The sequence below is a fragment of the Vidua chalybeata genome, chromosome 5 (genome assembly GCF_026979565.1).
Source record: "Vidua chalybeata isolate OUT-0048 chromosome 5, bVidCha1 merged haplotype, whole genome shotgun sequence".
Taxonomy (NCBI): domain Eukaryota; kingdom Metazoa; phylum Chordata; class Aves; order Passeriformes; family Viduidae; genus Vidua; species Vidua chalybeata.
In genome coordinates this window covers 14,781,780-14,799,339 of record NC_071534.1, presented here as the reverse complement: position 1 = coordinate 14,799,339, position 17,560 = coordinate 14,781,780, and the positions used below count along the sequence as shown (strand labels likewise).

Here is a 17,560-nt window from a genome sequence, read left to right as displayed (position 1 = left end):
CAAAAATGATAAACTTTTCCCTAATAAATTTATTTGAAATTTAGTAATAAAACTGCAAGAAAACTGCAGGTTATGAAACAACTGATCACAGAAATACTCTTACCACGATTAATAAGGTTTGAGTTTCTACTGGGTGTATACACATGATTATTTTGAAGAAGCTTGCAAAATCACTATGAAAATTTCTTTCTCAAGAAAACTGCAGCTAATGATTTTTTCATACTTCAGCCTGTTTGAATCCTTTCTAGACAAGGGATGGAGAATAAGGTGATTTGGAACAGTCAGAAGGGATTTACTAAGAGCAAATCAGGGCTGACCACCATGACTGGCCTCTGTGATAAAATTACTTGATTAACAGAGGAAGGGAGAGGAGTAGATGCCATTTACTTTTCACAGTAGTGCATGGTAGGAGAAGGAAAAACAATAAATCTAAATTGAAGCAACTGTACATAAGACAAGAAGTTTTCTATGAACATGTTGCCCTTTTGGAACACACTTTCCAGAGAAGTTGTCTCCATTCTTCGAAGTTTTCAGAACTGACTGCATTAAGCTCTGAGCAAAGTGTTTTAGTCTCACAGCCAACCCCACTTCAAGCAGAAGGTTGGACAAGAGACCTCTCCTAATACCCCCTATGATCCACATAGTCCTGTGACTCTATGTATTCAACAGAAAGTGGATTATTTCCACCTGAACTATGTCACTTCAACACTTCATTAATAGAGACTTCAGTGTTGTACTTTTTTGCATCTTGTCTCTCTTCAGAGGGTAACTAGGACTATGTCAACCCCTAAGCAAGAAAATTTGCTTTTGATATTTGGAATAAGTATTAGACAACAGAAGCACCAAGTGACATGATGAACAAGATTAAGAAGTTGCATGCAAATGTGAACATCAAAACAGTGAGTCACAGAGGAAAACTGACTCACAGGAAAAAAAAAAAAGGGGGATACTTAATTAAGTCAGAATAACATAATCCTCTCAGGAACAAAGAAAAATTTGTTGGTATAGCACTGTTGAAACAACTTTTTCTCTTGTGTATGGTTTAGCTATTTTTTATGCAGTCATCATGAAAAACATTACCTGAATATCTGAATCAAATGGGGCTGGTTTAAATGTCATGGAGCAATGTGACCTAGAAAGTAACAGAGGAGGAGGAGGAGTCCTGCTTTTTTTCTTTCTGCTCATAGTTTCTTTGAGACTGCGATACAATGCACTTTGTTCAGCTTCAACTTGCTCAATTAAAGTTAGTGCTTCCTATGATTGAAATGAAAACAAAAGAGAAAACTATTAAAATCTGACAGATTTAATATAACAATCAGAAAGATTTAAATTTTATACATTGTTTTCAAGTTCTCATAGAAAATTTCACTGCTATGTAGAAAACTTTCAGTAGCTTTTCATATTATCCTACATCCTAAATGAGGATGATGGTACTTTGTGTAAGCTTACATTGAAGCAGATTAACTTCATAATTAGAGAATGCGGGGCTACCTATGAAAGAAGCATATCCAATTTTGGAAGAATCTCTAGGAAAAAAGAGAGCGATCACATATAATTTTGATAATCAATTAGTGCCAGCTAGCAGTTAACTCCAACAAGAAACAAAAACGATATGAACTCCTGTTTAGGAGAGATCTGTAAACCTAATCTGTGGAATTTCTAGAGGAGCTGTAGAAGCAGCTGGACTGAATTTTTTTGTACTTCAGAAACAGAGGGAAAAAAATAAAGTCTACAAATAAAGAAAAAGGAGGAGAATGTGGGTCCAGAAAAAGTAGGGCTAAGCCATTTTTCTCTTGGTTATCTCTAGACAGCTGAAAGCTGACTGACAAAGCTGTCAAAGATGTGGGGACACCCTGAACACAGTTATTATGTGGCCATTTGGTTGGAGATCAAGGCTACACTTTTTTTCTTACTTGACTGAATAGCAAAATGGTAGGTTTCTTCACCTTGATTTCACTGCCAGTTCCAGAGAAACTTAACTTGGCAATCTAATATTAAGAACTTAGTACTTCTGCATCTTTACTTGTGACAGCTGTTCAGTACATATCAAAGCCAAAAAGGCCAACTCACAGAGATGAACAAGGATTACATTTACATATTCTGACAACTAAAAATTTTATTTGAAGCCTTTTAGTACCCTACACTGAACCAAGGATTTAGGCTGAGCGGAGTCTGAAAGAAAAAATGAAAAAAAGTTTCCAAGTTATTGGTAATTCAGTGACAATCCTATAATCTTGCACCTTAACAGTTCCTTGCTTCTGTTCTCATACATTTGGAAGATTACACCATAGTGGGTCAGATCACAGACTGAGTCATCTTGGAATCTCACATCCAAAAATTATGAAAATATTTCAGGTTTATGGATAAATGAGTGAAACAGTGAGCTAAGATTTAATAGAGCCTTTTGCATAGCTAATCATTTTCACAGCTCTACCACTCCACCTCATTCCTTCACCCTTTAGATTAGGGCTGCATCCACCCTAGTGGGACACATTACAGGAAGGGTATAAGATAAAGAACAAGATACAGAGTAACTCTTTCCATCACACAACCATTCAACTTTTGCAATCAGCAGTTTGAAGCTTCATGGTTTCCTTAAAAACTATACTTCTCTATGGTAAGCAGTCCTATGACACAATTTTTAATTAAAAGTATCATGTACTCATTCTTGTCTGAGGATATATTTCTGATTAGTGCAAGGGTGAAAATGCTCCCAGGTTGAATAAAGATGGTGTTGTGACTGAGAGTGGTACTGCATGACTTGTACTTCAGTAATTGTAGAACCTGGAAGATAATAAATGTGGCAGTGTTGCAAGATGAGCAAGAATAATCGTGCGGTTCAAGAAGCCAAATGTCACCATAAAAACCCCCAAATGCTTGACCTGAGATAAAATACATTTTATCCCTGCCTCTGTCACAGACTTGTACCATGATATTAACTTAATCACATAAATTCAATATTACAACTGGCCAATGAGAACTACCAGAGTATCCAATTCTGTAAAAATTGGATGTCCAACTAGACATATCTGACAGGAAGAAAGAATTAAACAACTGTGAAAGAAATAATAAAAATGCACAGCAGCTCATTAAGCAGTTTGATGCAATTGAGTAAACACCTATGACTCAGAAGCTTCCATATCTACTTAGTTCTTTACTGCATTGAGAAATTGTTATTTGTATGCTTCTCAAAATAAAATAAACTGCTTACTATTTTGCTACATAATAAAAACAGATTTGTAGCATATTGTGCTGATTACAGGAGAAAAGACAGAATTCTACATAAATACAGAAGATGGAATTCTATATAAAACTCTACAATTTAAAAAAAGCAAAAGCATGAAAATAAAAGTATGGATTTGCTGCTTATTAAGTGAGCACCATCCACCTCAAGCAGGAAAATTAATTGAGCATATAATTAAATATTTCATCATAAAACAAATATCAAAATAGATCATGCTAAGTTTGTCCAGACAAAATGAATTCTGATATTTTCTGGTAACTACCTGCAGATATATTATATTTTTTTATCTACACTTTTCTGGGTGAAAAGTGCACAGAAGCAAAATGTGGTGTAGGGCAGTGTAAAATCTTGGTAAATGTTTGTTTGGGATAACCAGATATTTCTTGGGAAATACTTGTAAGTCTTCACTGGTGACTACAGTTATAATTTGCATACTATATCACAACATCTGATATGATTTTCATAAGTAACATATATTTTACAAATATATGAGAGATATTTTTAATGTATGCATTTTCTGATTCAGTTTTTGCATTCTTCTGGTGTAAAAAATATATGTATTACTTATCATGCTTCCAAATTTGTGGCACTTAAAAGAAAAACAACTTCTAGAAACCTTGTTTAAAATACTCTTTTATATATTATATGGTAAAAATTGCAGATTCTGTTATCTGTTGTACAGGCTATAAAGAAATTTCAAGCCCTGTTGATGATCTGGCAATTTTCATGAACAGATGATGGCACAAATGTCAATGGAAATACTCTCATTGATTTCAAGAGACTGAAATGAACCCAGGAAGACTCTGCTTTTAGCTCCAATAATTCCAAAATCCCAATAGCTAAACTGATTTTTTTAGAAAGAATAAAATAAAGTCCGTGTCATCATCACCAGCTAAAGTATTCTATGAAGACTTGGAGATCTCAAAAAAAGAACAATGTCAAAGGTTATAGTAAGGAAACCTGATTGACATTTTGGCAATATCTATGTTAATAACTGCAAAGTTCAGGAGATACAGTATAGAAGAAAAGTCCTTATCTATTCTTGGGTTTCCTGAAATTTGCATGTATGCACAAAATTTGGGGATGTGCTCTTTCTTTGTTTTAAGGTCACTTTATTCTTTGAAACTTCTCAGGAAAAAAAATTGACAATAGAAGTTAAAAACACACGATGACCTTCAAGTTCCTTCAATTTTTCTTGTTTTCATAAGAAGTAGTATTACATGTCTTAATTGCACAGAACATGAAAAACTGTGCTAATGGTAAAGAAGTTCCGTCAAAAGTTTTTTCTTATTACCTCCAGTAGCTGCCTTTGGGAAGTAGTAGTTAAATCTTCAGGGAACTTCTGTGAAGCCTTTTGCATCAAAAATATTGCTCTGGATAGCTTATTCCTTTTAATTTTTTTTAGTATAAGTTCCTCTAGAAAACAGATATTTTAAGACATTTATAAAACTGTGACAATAATTTATTATACTTCTAAAATCTTAAGTAATAAGTCTTACCTGATAAATATTGGAAATCTTCAATATTCTTCTCATGAGACTTACTAGACTTAGGACTTCTGTCAACACCTTGAGCACCTGTGTGGGAAGGAAATACTGAGTTATTTGATAGTGCTATTGCAAAAAATTGAGTGAGAGGTTAATATGTAGTCTTATAGTAAAGCTCTGCTCCATCTCACATTCTTTTTTTTTGGTTCAAGTAGAATTTCTTGCACAGATTATGCCACTAAAAATATTCCACCCTCCTGCCTAACATCTTTAGTAGTTATATTAACACCACAGAAAAAAAGAGGTTTTCTTTGATCATAGGGAGCAGGGCACAGTGTAGCTCTGCAGTGTCAAACTGATACTAGGTTTTAATTTAAAAAAACCAAAACAGCTCTAAGAATGGGAGAACAAGCTGAGTTTTTTTCAGAAGCCATTTGGCAAGAGTGGAATATCTGCTGACATACAGAGACAATTTCACAGGAGTAGAAGTTCAAATTACAAAGAGCATTGAATAAAATACTCAAGTCATTCTCTAGAAAGAAAATTAGCATGACAGAAAAAAACCCTGCAGAACATTTTTCTTTACTGGCATTGTAAAAGTTAGTATTATAACTAAAATACAACAACCAACTGTCTAGGAATGAAATCCATTAGTTGCAGCAAAGTTTAACTCCCATTGCTTGAGTAGAAATTGCAGACTAGTATAATGTAAATCTAAATTCTGCAAATTCAGTACATTATTTCTGTCTATATGTGGCATACAAGCTGCCCAACATCAGCTCCTCTCCAGAAAGCAGATACTCCTTTATTTCTTAGTACTACAGAATATATTAGCAAAAAAGATTCTAATCAAGTTTTGAATATTATTTAACTTTACTGAAACCTACCTTGTGTAATTTTAAGAAGTTTCACAGCTACTCGATGTTGGGCCTGAATGAGCTCCAAGTGTAAATCTATTACAAAACCATTATCTGTTCCTGTTTTATCATCACCACATCCCAAAACAGAATTCAAATTCTGATCATTTGAGTCCACCTAATAAACAGGAAGTGGCAATTAAGCAAATACAAACTTCCACTACTTAGCTTACTAGCTTATTGCATTTTTCTTGATACTATTTCAGTAAACTGACAAACACTGAAATTTGTCACATTTGTGTAATTATGCAGTCAATCAAGAAAGCATGGAAAGGAGAGTGACCAGACAGAGAGAGCACAGATAATGGACAAAGAGAGCTAGACAAAATCTGAGAATCAATAGAAAACTGGATCAATAATAAAGACAAAACTGTAAAAACTATCTTTTACTGTGCTACCAAACAAATATATTGCTATAGAATGAAAATATTTAGAAAATCTGAACTCACATCAAGAACAAAAATTGATTTTAATAATAAACAGTTGCAAGTAATAAATATGAAAAGGATTTCTGCTCTTATTTTATACAATAAAACAATATATTATCATTATTTCAAAAGAAAATGTTAAAGATAGCCTAAAGGAGTTCATAATTTATTATCAAGAGAGAAAAATGCCCTTTCAACTTGTGCCGGCTTTGGCTTAGGCCGAGTTAGTTCATAGTAGCTGATATGGAGCAGTGGTTTGGATTTGTGCTGGAAATAGTGTTGATAATGCCAAGGATGTCCTCACTACTGATGAGGAGTGCTCACACAGCATCAAGGCTGTGACAGCACTGCTCCTCACACCACCCCACCAGAGAGGAGGGAGGCAAAACCAGGGCAGTGATCCCACTGACCAAAGGGATGTTCCAGCCCCTACACAATCATGGTCAGTACATAAGCCTCGGGGAGGGAGAAAGGGGCAGATGAATTTCGAGTGACAGCATTTGTCTTCCCAGTCACCCAAGCTACATGTGATGGGGACTCCTGGAGCTGGCTGAACTCCTGCCTGCCTCTGGGAAGTGGTGAATTAATTTCTTGTTCTGCTTTGCCTGTTTGCACAGCTTTTGCTTTCCCCATTAAACTGTCCTTATCTCAACCCACGAGTTTTCTCGTTTTTACCTCTCCCCCAGGACACTGTGAGGGACTGGGTGAGCAGCTGTGAGGGGCTCAGTTGCCAGCTGGGGTAAACCACAACACTAATACACAGAGATATATTTTTTCTAGTCTCTTCTTACATGGGCCAGTAACATGAGGTACATTTAATAGTGCTAAGATTTCAAAGTTTGAAGAAAATATGAGGTTTACATTATCAAAATACAATATATTACTGATAGATTTTGTTGCAATGTAGCTTTTTGTAAACTTTACCTTCGTACAGCAGCTGTCAAGTATTGACTTTCCATCTGGTAAAAGAGTCATTAACCGAGATGCATTCATGTCATTAAGTGCTTTTTCAAGAATTTCATAAGCAATTTGTAATTGTTCTGTAGGCGTTTTCTGAAATGAAAACCCATATAAACATATTTCCTTAGATAACATTTAAAACTATAATATAGATGATCAAAAGTAATGTACTTGTCTTTTTAGCTGTTGAAGTTTAAAACTGTCAGACTATCTTTACATAGGTACTGCTCCCCATACTTTAATATACTAATATCAATGTTTTAAATTTCAAGTAGGGTTGATTTTTCTTCAGCTCAAAAAAAGAACAAATTACTCAGAGTTAGCTTATAGCAGAGTGAAATTGAATTTAAAGAATTAAATTGAAAACATAGTATTTGCAGTTTTTCAATAGTCAAACTATTCAACACTACTAAGAAAACACAGTTTTTTCAGGAAACACCACCTTTAAATAGACTGTCCCTGAACTAAACCCTGTCCATATGTGTAATCATTAAGACATATGACTGACAACACTCCTGAATCCTCAGGCTAACACATATCATTTGTCCTTAAGGTGCTTTAGTCAGTCATCTGATTGGAAAATTCTGCAAAATGCTGAGCAAAGCAAGGACACTCAGGATGTTTCATCTATTCCACATGATCCTTACAAAAAGAAGGAAGCAAAAACACAACCCAAAATATTTTCCCAAATTAAGCAAGGACTAAAATTTCTACTATCTTAATAAAATGGACCATTAAACCATTTAAGGCTGGTACTACAGATTGGCATAGAAAAAGGTATACATATATATCACCATGCTTATGCTGTAAAAAAATTTTCAAATACAATCCCTTCCAGAAAAAGGATAGATAAAAAAGACACAAGGAAAATTTTCAAGTTTCATTTAATTTGAAAAAATGTCTTTGCTTTTTTTCCTCTGCACTAATAGGATTGCGTGAAATATTTCATCTTTGTGAAACTACATACAAAATTGTATGAAAGGCTTCAAGCAGAAGTATTCTTATTCTGTTCAAAATCAATGTATCAATGAAGATAAATTGGACGTTACCATCAGTATTTCAGGCATATCACAGGCTTCATCTTGCAAAAGAGAAGCACTTCCTCCTTTTTTATAGGAAGAAAAGCAGAAGTGAAAATCAAATAAATCCAGTAAATTTCAGTACCATTAAATCAGCTCTACTACTAATTTCAGAGTCTGGCAATAATTCTGTTCTTCAGTGTTTGACTATGAGAGGTAATGATATTGTTTCTTGAAGAGCTTTCTGGGGTTTAGACACACAGCAATGTATGTACAATTACACTAATACAGGATATTATTAGCCAACAATGTTGTATTTTAAAGGTACCATATATTTCATAGCCACATCATATCCAAGCTAATGAAACTAGGACTCGTTCTGTAGTTCCTCATATTTTTGTATCAATTTCATATCAATTCTCCATTTTGAAATCAATTCAAAGCTATTATTGTCTAATTCACAGTTAATGTCACTTATAGAATGATTTTTAAGAATAAGAGGTCATATTATTATGATAAATACTATTTCATTTTAATATTTCTTGAAACAGAATTATCAGCTTTTAAAAGTTTGCTTTAATTGTTTAAATTATTTAATTTATGAAGAATACATCCAAACTTATGTTTCCCTCTTCAAAACAAGAGAAAACAATTTTTTAGTTCTTGGTAAAACCTTCTAATTTCATTTCTTTGCTGAAATAAATTTTTTTGTGCTTTCAGAGGAACAACCTTCTAGTCACTCCTTCTACCACTTCTGCATGCTTGGTTTTGCTCGTTCACTGTCTCTTCCTCATAAAAAAAGAAAATTTGTGTTCACTCAGTATTCATTCAGTAAATAGGTTCTTTTCAGCACAGTCATATGCTTGACTGTCAGCCTTTTTTGACCAATGACTCCTATCTATTCAGCTTTTTTTTTTCCTCCAAAAAGACATATTTAAACTGAATGAAAAAGAAGGGGTGCTACAATGAGGTTCTCATTTAGTCTTCCTGAGAACCTTATAATTTTCTTAACACCACCAAAAACAATACCTACTCTACCTTAATAACAAATAGTCATTTCCCAAGATTTTTTTATTTCCAAAAGTGCAAAACTATTATCATTATTTCTGTTTCTAGATATGGTCTAATAAGATCTTTAACATTTACTCTCTAGTTACTGTAAGACATTTATGAGATTTATGATTCATATTCCAAAATACACAACAGAGAGCTTTTAAAGTACGTCTAAATACTCATATTTTACAGCATTAGTCAAATTTTGGAAGGAAATTTGTTTAATGTGATTGTGATAGCATATCCCAATAATGTCAGCCAAGTTCAACTTCAAAAACAATTGAATTACTATACAGAAATCAAGAATATGTAGAGAAGAAAACCAAACTGATGACCCAATAAATGCAAAAGTTTCAGTATGACCTCAATATTTTCCCCTTTTCTTTGGCCTGCAACTAATCAACCAGCATTTGAAGGCTCCAAATGAGCTACAGCATGTATGGCCTTTTGCCTAGCCCATATTCAGAGAAAATAGCAGTGATCTGAGGCTGGCTACTCTGAAGGGGCTAAGAGACATGTAGAAGGCCTGTGAGGAGACTGAGTAATAAGAAATGCAATTCAAAATGGGGTTACTTCAATAGAACTGGAAATGTAAGGAAAGAAATCATAACTCCTTGGAAAACCAGGTTGCATTAGCTCCAATAATGGGTGAAATTTTGTGTGAAAAACACTGTTCTTCTACTCTCAACAATCTTTACAATATTTTTTGAATATGCATGTTAGTTTTCAGCTCAGAAAGGTTCCAATCTTTAAAGTCATTCTTGAAAGAAAACTAATTTTTTCTTGAAAGCTTTACCTTCTTTTTCCTTAGATTCACTTGTAGAATCAGCTACATTTTCCAGTATTGCAGCAATACATAAGGTTATCTCTGCAAACATTACATTAGTGTCTGCTATGTTGCTCTTCTCAATTATTTCATTCATTATCCAGAGTAAATGAACCCACTAAAAATGAGGAAATGGGTGAGAAAAAGAATCAAGACAGAGACAAATTTTTGGATGACCTTTATGCATTACAGAGGTAGACAGGGTTTTGCACTCAAAATTGTCTAAAAATATTCACAAGTATGTACACAACTCCTTTCCTGGATCTGGCTTCTTTTTTTAAATGTCACGAGTCTAAGATGCTGAATTTATACTGCTCCATAGCCCCTGTTCCTTCAGACAGCAGACTTTTTTTAATTTTAGAACATTATTATTCCGGCCATTCCTTTTGAAAAGTTTTATGAATGTTCTATAGCCATAACATTTATACCTTGCTCTAGTGCAGTAAGCCTTCCAGTAGATTTGATTACATGCCTCTTATTTATCTCCAGATCTTCCCACTTAAACTCAGAACAAAAGAGTTGCTGCTGTACATACAGAGGAAAATAACTGTACACTACCTTTTGGGGAACCTCCAAACAATTTTACTATATAGGGTCTCAAAATTAACTCCTCCAAAATCTGCTTGCACCAACTGGCAGCCCAGAGAGCCCATTTCACTAAGAGCTTCTCACCCACTGGACACATTCAAGGTAAGGCTGGGACTCTATCCCATGGGCTGAATACTATTCTACTATTGACTCCCATCTCCTTTGTCTTAAGTTGTAAGGTTTTTGCCACTTCGTTCAACTGATCTAGGGAACTTTCTTGAAATAAATTGATATTTTCTGCTACAACATCTTAAATTCTTCTTCTTACATCTTGTCCGAATGTTTTCACAAATGTAGCTTCTTACCTCCGCGGCCCACTGGCAGACAGTGGGCTACTTTACTGCAAAAAGGCTAAGAGAATATTTTGGTACTGGCATATGTGAGCACAGTGTGTTCAATGTGCACATATAATTCTTTTTTTTGAAGAAGAAGATTTATCTGCGCTTTACCATAAGAAAAGGTACTTAGACTGGGTACCAGTATTTCACTGCCTTTACTATAATAGACTGCATTCACATTAAGAGAAATACATATAATGAAGGAGGAGTACTTGGTAAGCTTGGTGTTTGTGGATATATTCTAAGCAGTGACTTCCACTCATTTGGATTTGCTGAAGTTCCATTTTACACTTCTGCCACAAACACATTACTACATCAACAAGTATTTCTTTGTCAGGATGGACATTCTAGAAAGCAAAAACAATATAATAGTGGAAATGGGTAGGCATATAAACACACAAATAACCTAGTACATAAACAGTCTCAACATTTTTCAACACAAGTAAATAAAATATGTCATTTTTTTATAAGGAATGACAACATTTTGAAAGCTTTAGAAATACTTTTTAAAAATAATTTCTGGTAGACCACACAAGCTTTTCTTCTCTCAACAATATAAGTGGGTTTAGAGGTTTGGGGAGTTTATTTCTTTTTTTTTTTTATTGACACGCTCTTAAAAGTAACACAGAAAAGGAAATTAGTGAGATGAAAATTATATGAGAGAGCAAATTAACCATAATGCTGAAATCAATAGATTCTAGAGAAACTTTATTAAAATATTTAAATATTTGCAGAAGAAAATCTAAATTAATAGTTTCATTTTGCTTGACAGAGTAGTTGCATGGACTGTTGGTACATTTGAGATCATGAAGCAGTGAAAAACAAACAACTAGAAAAAAATTTGGACTGAAATATCTAACAAGTGAAAGAAATGTTAAACCCTATCTGCATCTTGCAAAGAGAATAATTAACAAATTCAAAACTCTAGTCAGTTAACCTCCTAATTAACATATTTTAAAAGGTAATAGAGTCCATCTATGTGTTAAACACATTCTGAACAGTAAGGATCAGTACACATCTTTATCATCAGTTATAGCAGCGTTGAACTAGTATCTCAGATGCAGTGAAACCTGATACATCCACACTACTTATACTCCCATATGTTTGAGCATAAGATTTATGGGATGTTGATAATGAAACTGAGGGGAGAAAAAAATGGAAAAAATATAAATCAAAATTATTTTTGCCACTGGTTTGGTGGCAGCAAGCTGCTAGATTGCCTCAGCTATATATCATGTAACTTCACCATCAGTGAATGCTCTGTTAATAAGGGGCAAATTTGTCTTTCTTCTCTGGACAAAAGATCAAGAAGATTTGCAGGAAAGTGTAGAAGAATCAGCAGAGTTTAAATCCAGGTAACTGCCTCCATACAGAGGTCACATTAAAAACTGAGAAATCATGCTATCTAAGGGTATCTGTGGGGTACTTTGGCTAAATATACTATACCAAAGCTAAAAATGTGTGTGCTCCAGTTACATTCAAATTGGGGCAATATTCAAATTATATCTAAAATAAATTTTGCAGTTAAGGTATATGCCATGTTATCAAAATGGGTTTTTCCTAAGGAAAAATTTTAATTAGTCTTTTGGATGACAAACTATTTTAATGTAAGTGCTAGTAGTGGTGACATTGCAATATAATTTTTTCCCCTCTCAGTAGCACTCACACATAAGGGGAAATCTCAATTTCAGCAAGTAAAAGTGGTTACTCGGGGAATAAATCATCAGATACATAATGGGATTATTTCTACAGTGGAGACTTCAGCACAAAGTCCCACTCTCATTGGTTTCATTGTTGCTGCTGCTTGTTTCAGTTTTTTGCAGTGAGAATTTACCTTAAATTGCAGACATAGTGATCTTAAAAAGGCATCATCATTCCTTAGGGTAGCTGCCCCCATTTCTATAAATATTGCAGAAGTGTTTGCCACAGCAGAGCATATTTGCCCACCTAAATCTAAGATATAAAGAAATTCGATCTCTGCTTTGTGAGCTGAAACATGAAATCAGCCCTATGGACTTCCAAATAGATTAAATATCCAACAAGCATTTTAAAGTAACTGATTACAGAGCATTTTTAAAAAAAATAAACCATTTTTAAAGCATAAACTGATAACATTCATAAGTATGTTTTTTCACTTTTTATATTCTTGAAGTTTTTTAGTCATGCAACTGACTCCTTTGACCTTCAATTATAGGCATTCATCACAGATTAAGTGATACATTAAGGAGAAATGACTCAAATTCTGTTATTACCTGCTCAGATGTGGAGATGTAGGAAAACACTGTTGTTGCCAAAATCATAAGATCACGCAAAGGATCTCCAGGCTTTAAGGATTCCTCTACGTTCATAAAAAAAGCATTTATAAAAAAAAGGGCGGTAAAAGGAAAGGCAAGACATTATATCTCATTTAAAAGCTAAGTTTGAAAATATCTGAGTCAACTGATTTACTAATATAAGCCAGGAGATAACATGGTCTAAGAAACAGTAAATTCAGAGGGGGTGAGATAATTCCAAGTTTATTTACCTCTGTGACAAGTGAGCATTTACATTTCTAGGAAACAGAAAGTTTGAGACATATTCAGATTTTTGATTGTCAAAGAAGTAAACTGCAATTGCTCGAAAAAGTTTTTCTTACTTCTATGTAAAGAAATTTTGCATAAATTAGATATAAGAACAGACCAAAAAACCCTCAAAGACCTGTTTCACTGTTTCCCTGAAAACTTGTCTGAAAACATTCAATCAGTTTGCATCTTTGCTTATAACTTGACACATGTTTAACATACATCATGCCTTTCTCACTTAAGGGAAATAGTATGAAGTCATATTTTGACAAATGAAAACTGGAAAAAATAGGTGGCATTTTCTCAATTACTACTTTTTGTCATAGACTACTGCATGAACCATATTACATAGTTTTTAAATAATTAACAAAACCTCTTGCTGAAAAAATATTTGAAATTCAAACACAACTATAACTGAACAACACTCACTTCTAATTGTCTGTGTCTTTTCAGAAGCTTGATGTGTGCTGCCTTTGCTATTACCATCATCACTAATAGAAAAAATACGTTCAGATTTTCCTGGGAATACTATAGGTTGCATCAGTGTAAGAAGTTTGAGTTCTATTTCAGCTTTCTTCCATGTTGGGTCATCTTGAGCCTAATTGAGAGGAAAAAAGCCATATAAATTGGTCTTTAAAATACGTATTTTGAATATTCCTTACCCTCATAAGAAAAGACTAAATAAATAACATCTCAATCACGTTCAGATTACCTGAAGAAAATTATCAACGAATTCAAGAGCAGAGTAAAACACATTCCACTCTTCATAGCTGAAAGCTAATTTTACAAATTTCACAGCAGCATCTCCAGACACCCCTTTTTCTCCTGCAGTGATGACAAAAATATTTTTTCTGTTTTGTATATATATATTCGGAACTTTATTGAAAGTTTAATTTCATTTCTTTTCATAATTTGGGTATTGATAAATATAAATGTCCCCACATTTTTCAATAGTCAGCATAATCTTGATGGATGTTTTAATAACTTTACAAGAAACAATAGCTTTATCTTTTCACAGTAATGTCTATGCTTGCAGGCTGCTTTAATGATGGATCTGCAACCACAGAATCATAAAGGTTTGAAAAGATCTCCAGGATCATAAAATCCAAACTTTTAACAAATACCACCATGGCCACTTAACTACATCACAGGGTCCTGTTACATTCAAAAGAGGCTCTACAATGATTGATATTAACATTCCTGTGTAGAGAACACCAAGGATCTAGTCCTTGCTGTTGCAGGAAGAGCTTATCACCCTGCAAAAACCCTTATTATCCAAAATTTGGTTTAAAAATTGCACAGAAACACATACAATTTCTTTCCAGACAGTTTCTCATTATTGTGCCAGAAAATGCTCATATTCACATAGGGAGCCTATTTTCTCAGTTTTCAAGTTTATCCAGACCACAGTTTGGTAGAAAATAGACTTCCTGGTCTTTAGAACTCTCAGCAAGTGTTTTAGCTAATACATTCAGCAGTGCTAACAATACGCCACAGTCACTGTCATGAGTTGGAAGGGACCCACAAGCTTGATCACCAAAATCCAGCTCCTGACCCTGCACAGAACCACTCCAAGAGGACATCATTTTGCAGACTCTTTATGTATAGAAATGTTACTTACATGAAAATTAATTCTTCCCACTGAGTATTTATACCACTGGGTAAAAAAAAAATCCTTTGAAATTCCAATCTAGCTTACCTGCTAGCATCAACTGCAGAAGAGTAGATGATGGATTAATTATACCAAAGTGATTGGTGCCATTGCTCTTTCCACCTTCAACATAGACAACTTATTAAGTCAATTTATAATCTATTAGACTTGTTACCTTCTAATTAGCCAGTAATCATACCAAGAAAAATATAATTCTGAAGTGTACTTAGTCTTTATATAACCTTTTACTGACAAAATACTTCTATACTCAGGACTATATTCATCCCAGAGCCCAGCAAAAATGAGTGTGAAAGGAACCATCAAGTCCAGTGTTTTTCTCAAGTTTTTACACCTAACCTTGAATGGAAATTTTAAAAAAATATTATACATCAAACAATATGGTATTTTGACCCTGCCTGGCTTCCCGACCCCCATCCAGCTGCTCTCAGGCTGTGCAAGAACTGCTCAGCAGTAGTGAAAACACTGTGTAACAACACTGGTTTAGCCATAAATATATGGCACAGTAAAGCCTGTAAGTAAAGGCCTCTACAAAGAAAGTGAACTCCAGTTTACTTAGAAAATATAGGCATAAACTGCTGCAGATTTTTACTGATTATAATAGACCATGGAGATCAACCCAGATTTTTATTTTCTATTATGTGAAGATAAGAAAGACTACCTGATTTTACACATGCTATTTTTATAACTCAAATATATACCTTCAGGCACATTCTTTTTTTTAAATAGAAAAAAAAACCAAATAAAATGGAGGTCCAGGCTCCTCACCAACTGTTTTTGCTTCTTTATGCAAAAACTGTTACCTGAGAGGATTTCTAGGCCTGCAGAAAAAAGCTCAGAAGTGACGTCACGAATTTGCATTTCATCAGGAACAGGAGGATGAGGGGGCAATAGATTCCTGCTACGATCAGACAGTGCTTCTAGGATGGCAAGGAACTGAGCTGCAGCACCATCAAACATTGCCACCAGCAGCCGCTCGGTAGTGGTGCGAGGCCATGACAGCTAAGTAAGCAAAGGTAATTTAAGCCTTATAACATCTGAACCAACTTGCAACAAAACAAGATTTTTTCAAAACATTTCTCCATCACAAAGCAAGTACATGTTCAAAACAGAAAATAACATACTGTAAAATATATTGCTGTCATTAATGTCATGCTTCAAAGGCATAGCAAAGCCTCATGCTAAGCAGGTACAGCACTTAGGTAGACTAATCATTTCTCAGCAACCAGACACACTGCTGCATGGTATTTTACTTCAAAAATAGTACAATAGAAATTATAAGGGAGAGTATTAAGGCCATGAAGTTTAGATCCATGCAGATCTCTCCTGATAATATTCTAAAGTAATAATTAGTTCAATTTCCCTACTATCCAGCTTGTTCTGAGTTTTATTAATAAATTCTGTTACTTAAGAGATTGAAAATCTAAAACTTTCTGCTCATGTATAGCACCATGTGTATTTAGAAGAATTATATCATGGTTTCATCACATGACAAGAAGAGTAAAGGAAGAGAAGGATTATATATGAAATGTCAGACTTACATTTACTGCTTTTCTCGGGTTAACTTTTGACTCACGTCGAAAGCTGTTCGACTTTCTTCTGGATGCATATACTGCTCTCTTGAAAATCATTACTGACATCTGACACAAAGAAAAATAAGTCATCGTGTATGCAACATGTTCTGTTCATAGAGATCATAACTACTCTACTTTTTCACAATGACTCGCAGGATGATACCTTCAGAGTGGCCTCTCTAAAAATCTTTTGTGTCTCTGTATGTTCCAGAGAAGAACTGATATCTTCTAATTGCTTCAGTTCGTCAATCTTAATCAAGCCACGGCGAGCAAATATCTGTCCAAAGAATTTTTAAAAAGATATATACTCTGTGTTCATATCCTGTATGTTGATATCTAATTTTAGAATAATATCATTCCTGAATTTATACAACTGCAAAGAGCTGCAATGAAAGTCAGGTCCTGAACAATTGAAAATGAAAACAAAACTTTAGCAAAATACCTTTTGTACATATGCATGGGACCTGGCCAGTGTTTAATGCTAGAAGTTTGTGACTGTGAGTATATACTAAGTGCTATTGCATTTGAGTTGATTATGCATTTATATGTGGAAACACACCTCCACTTTGCAGTAAAACTCTGGAATACAAACAGAACTCTAAATACATATGATCTGATAATAAGTAGGAATATTTAAATAAATATTTCCCATTTGATTGCATCTGAAATGCTACATAAGGTAAATCAGGATACCTCTCCATGAATGCCGGCTTGACAATCAAAATAACACTGAGAAACTGCCGCATATAGGGTGGCTCTCCACGTCAAATAATGCACAGATAAGAGTGGAATGGATGATTCCATACATATACTGGCCCACAGTAAGTATTCCAGGACCTGTATTGAAGAAATCACATTTCAAAATTAATGCGTTTTAACCTACATAAATATGCTTC

The 17,560-nt window shown here is 34.3% G+C and overlaps 1 protein-coding gene across 3 annotated transcripts in view; it reads right to left on the bottom strand.

Moving 5' to 3' along the window:
* CFAP54 (cilia and flagella associated protein 54) overlaps nucleotides 1–17,560 on the bottom strand; it is a 101,956-nt gene that overhangs the window by 69,196 nt on the left and 15,200 nt on the right. For all 3 annotated transcript variants that reach the window (XM_053943715.1, XM_053943713.1, XM_053943714.1), the window contains exons 6-21: nucleotides 17,358–17,501; nucleotides 16,828–16,941; nucleotides 16,632–16,730; nucleotides 15,894–16,092; nucleotides 15,121–15,195; nucleotides 14,134–14,246; nucleotides 13,851–14,019; nucleotides 13,113–13,198; nucleotides 11,073–11,207; nucleotides 9,905–10,052; nucleotides 8,086–8,141; nucleotides 7,001–7,129; nucleotides 5,619–5,766; nucleotides 4,744–4,821; nucleotides 4,539–4,660; nucleotides 1,081–1,254 (exon numbers count right to left, since the gene is read on the bottom strand). In XM_053943715.1, coding sequence (XP_053799690.1) covers nucleotides 1,081–1,254; nucleotides 4,539–4,660; nucleotides 4,744–4,821; nucleotides 5,619–5,766; nucleotides 7,001–7,129; nucleotides 8,086–8,141; nucleotides 9,905–10,052; nucleotides 11,073–11,207; nucleotides 13,113–13,198; nucleotides 13,851–14,019; nucleotides 14,134–14,246; nucleotides 15,121–15,195; nucleotides 15,894–16,092; nucleotides 16,632–16,730; nucleotides 16,828–16,941; nucleotides 17,358–17,501 — 1,989 coding nt within the window. The remainder of the gene's footprint in view (nucleotides 1–1,080; nucleotides 1,255–4,538; nucleotides 4,661–4,743; nucleotides 4,822–5,618; nucleotides 5,767–7,000; nucleotides 7,130–8,085; nucleotides 8,142–9,904; nucleotides 10,053–11,072; nucleotides 11,208–13,112; nucleotides 13,199–13,850; nucleotides 14,020–14,133; nucleotides 14,247–15,120; nucleotides 15,196–15,893; nucleotides 16,093–16,631; nucleotides 16,731–16,827; nucleotides 16,942–17,357; nucleotides 17,502–17,560) is intronic.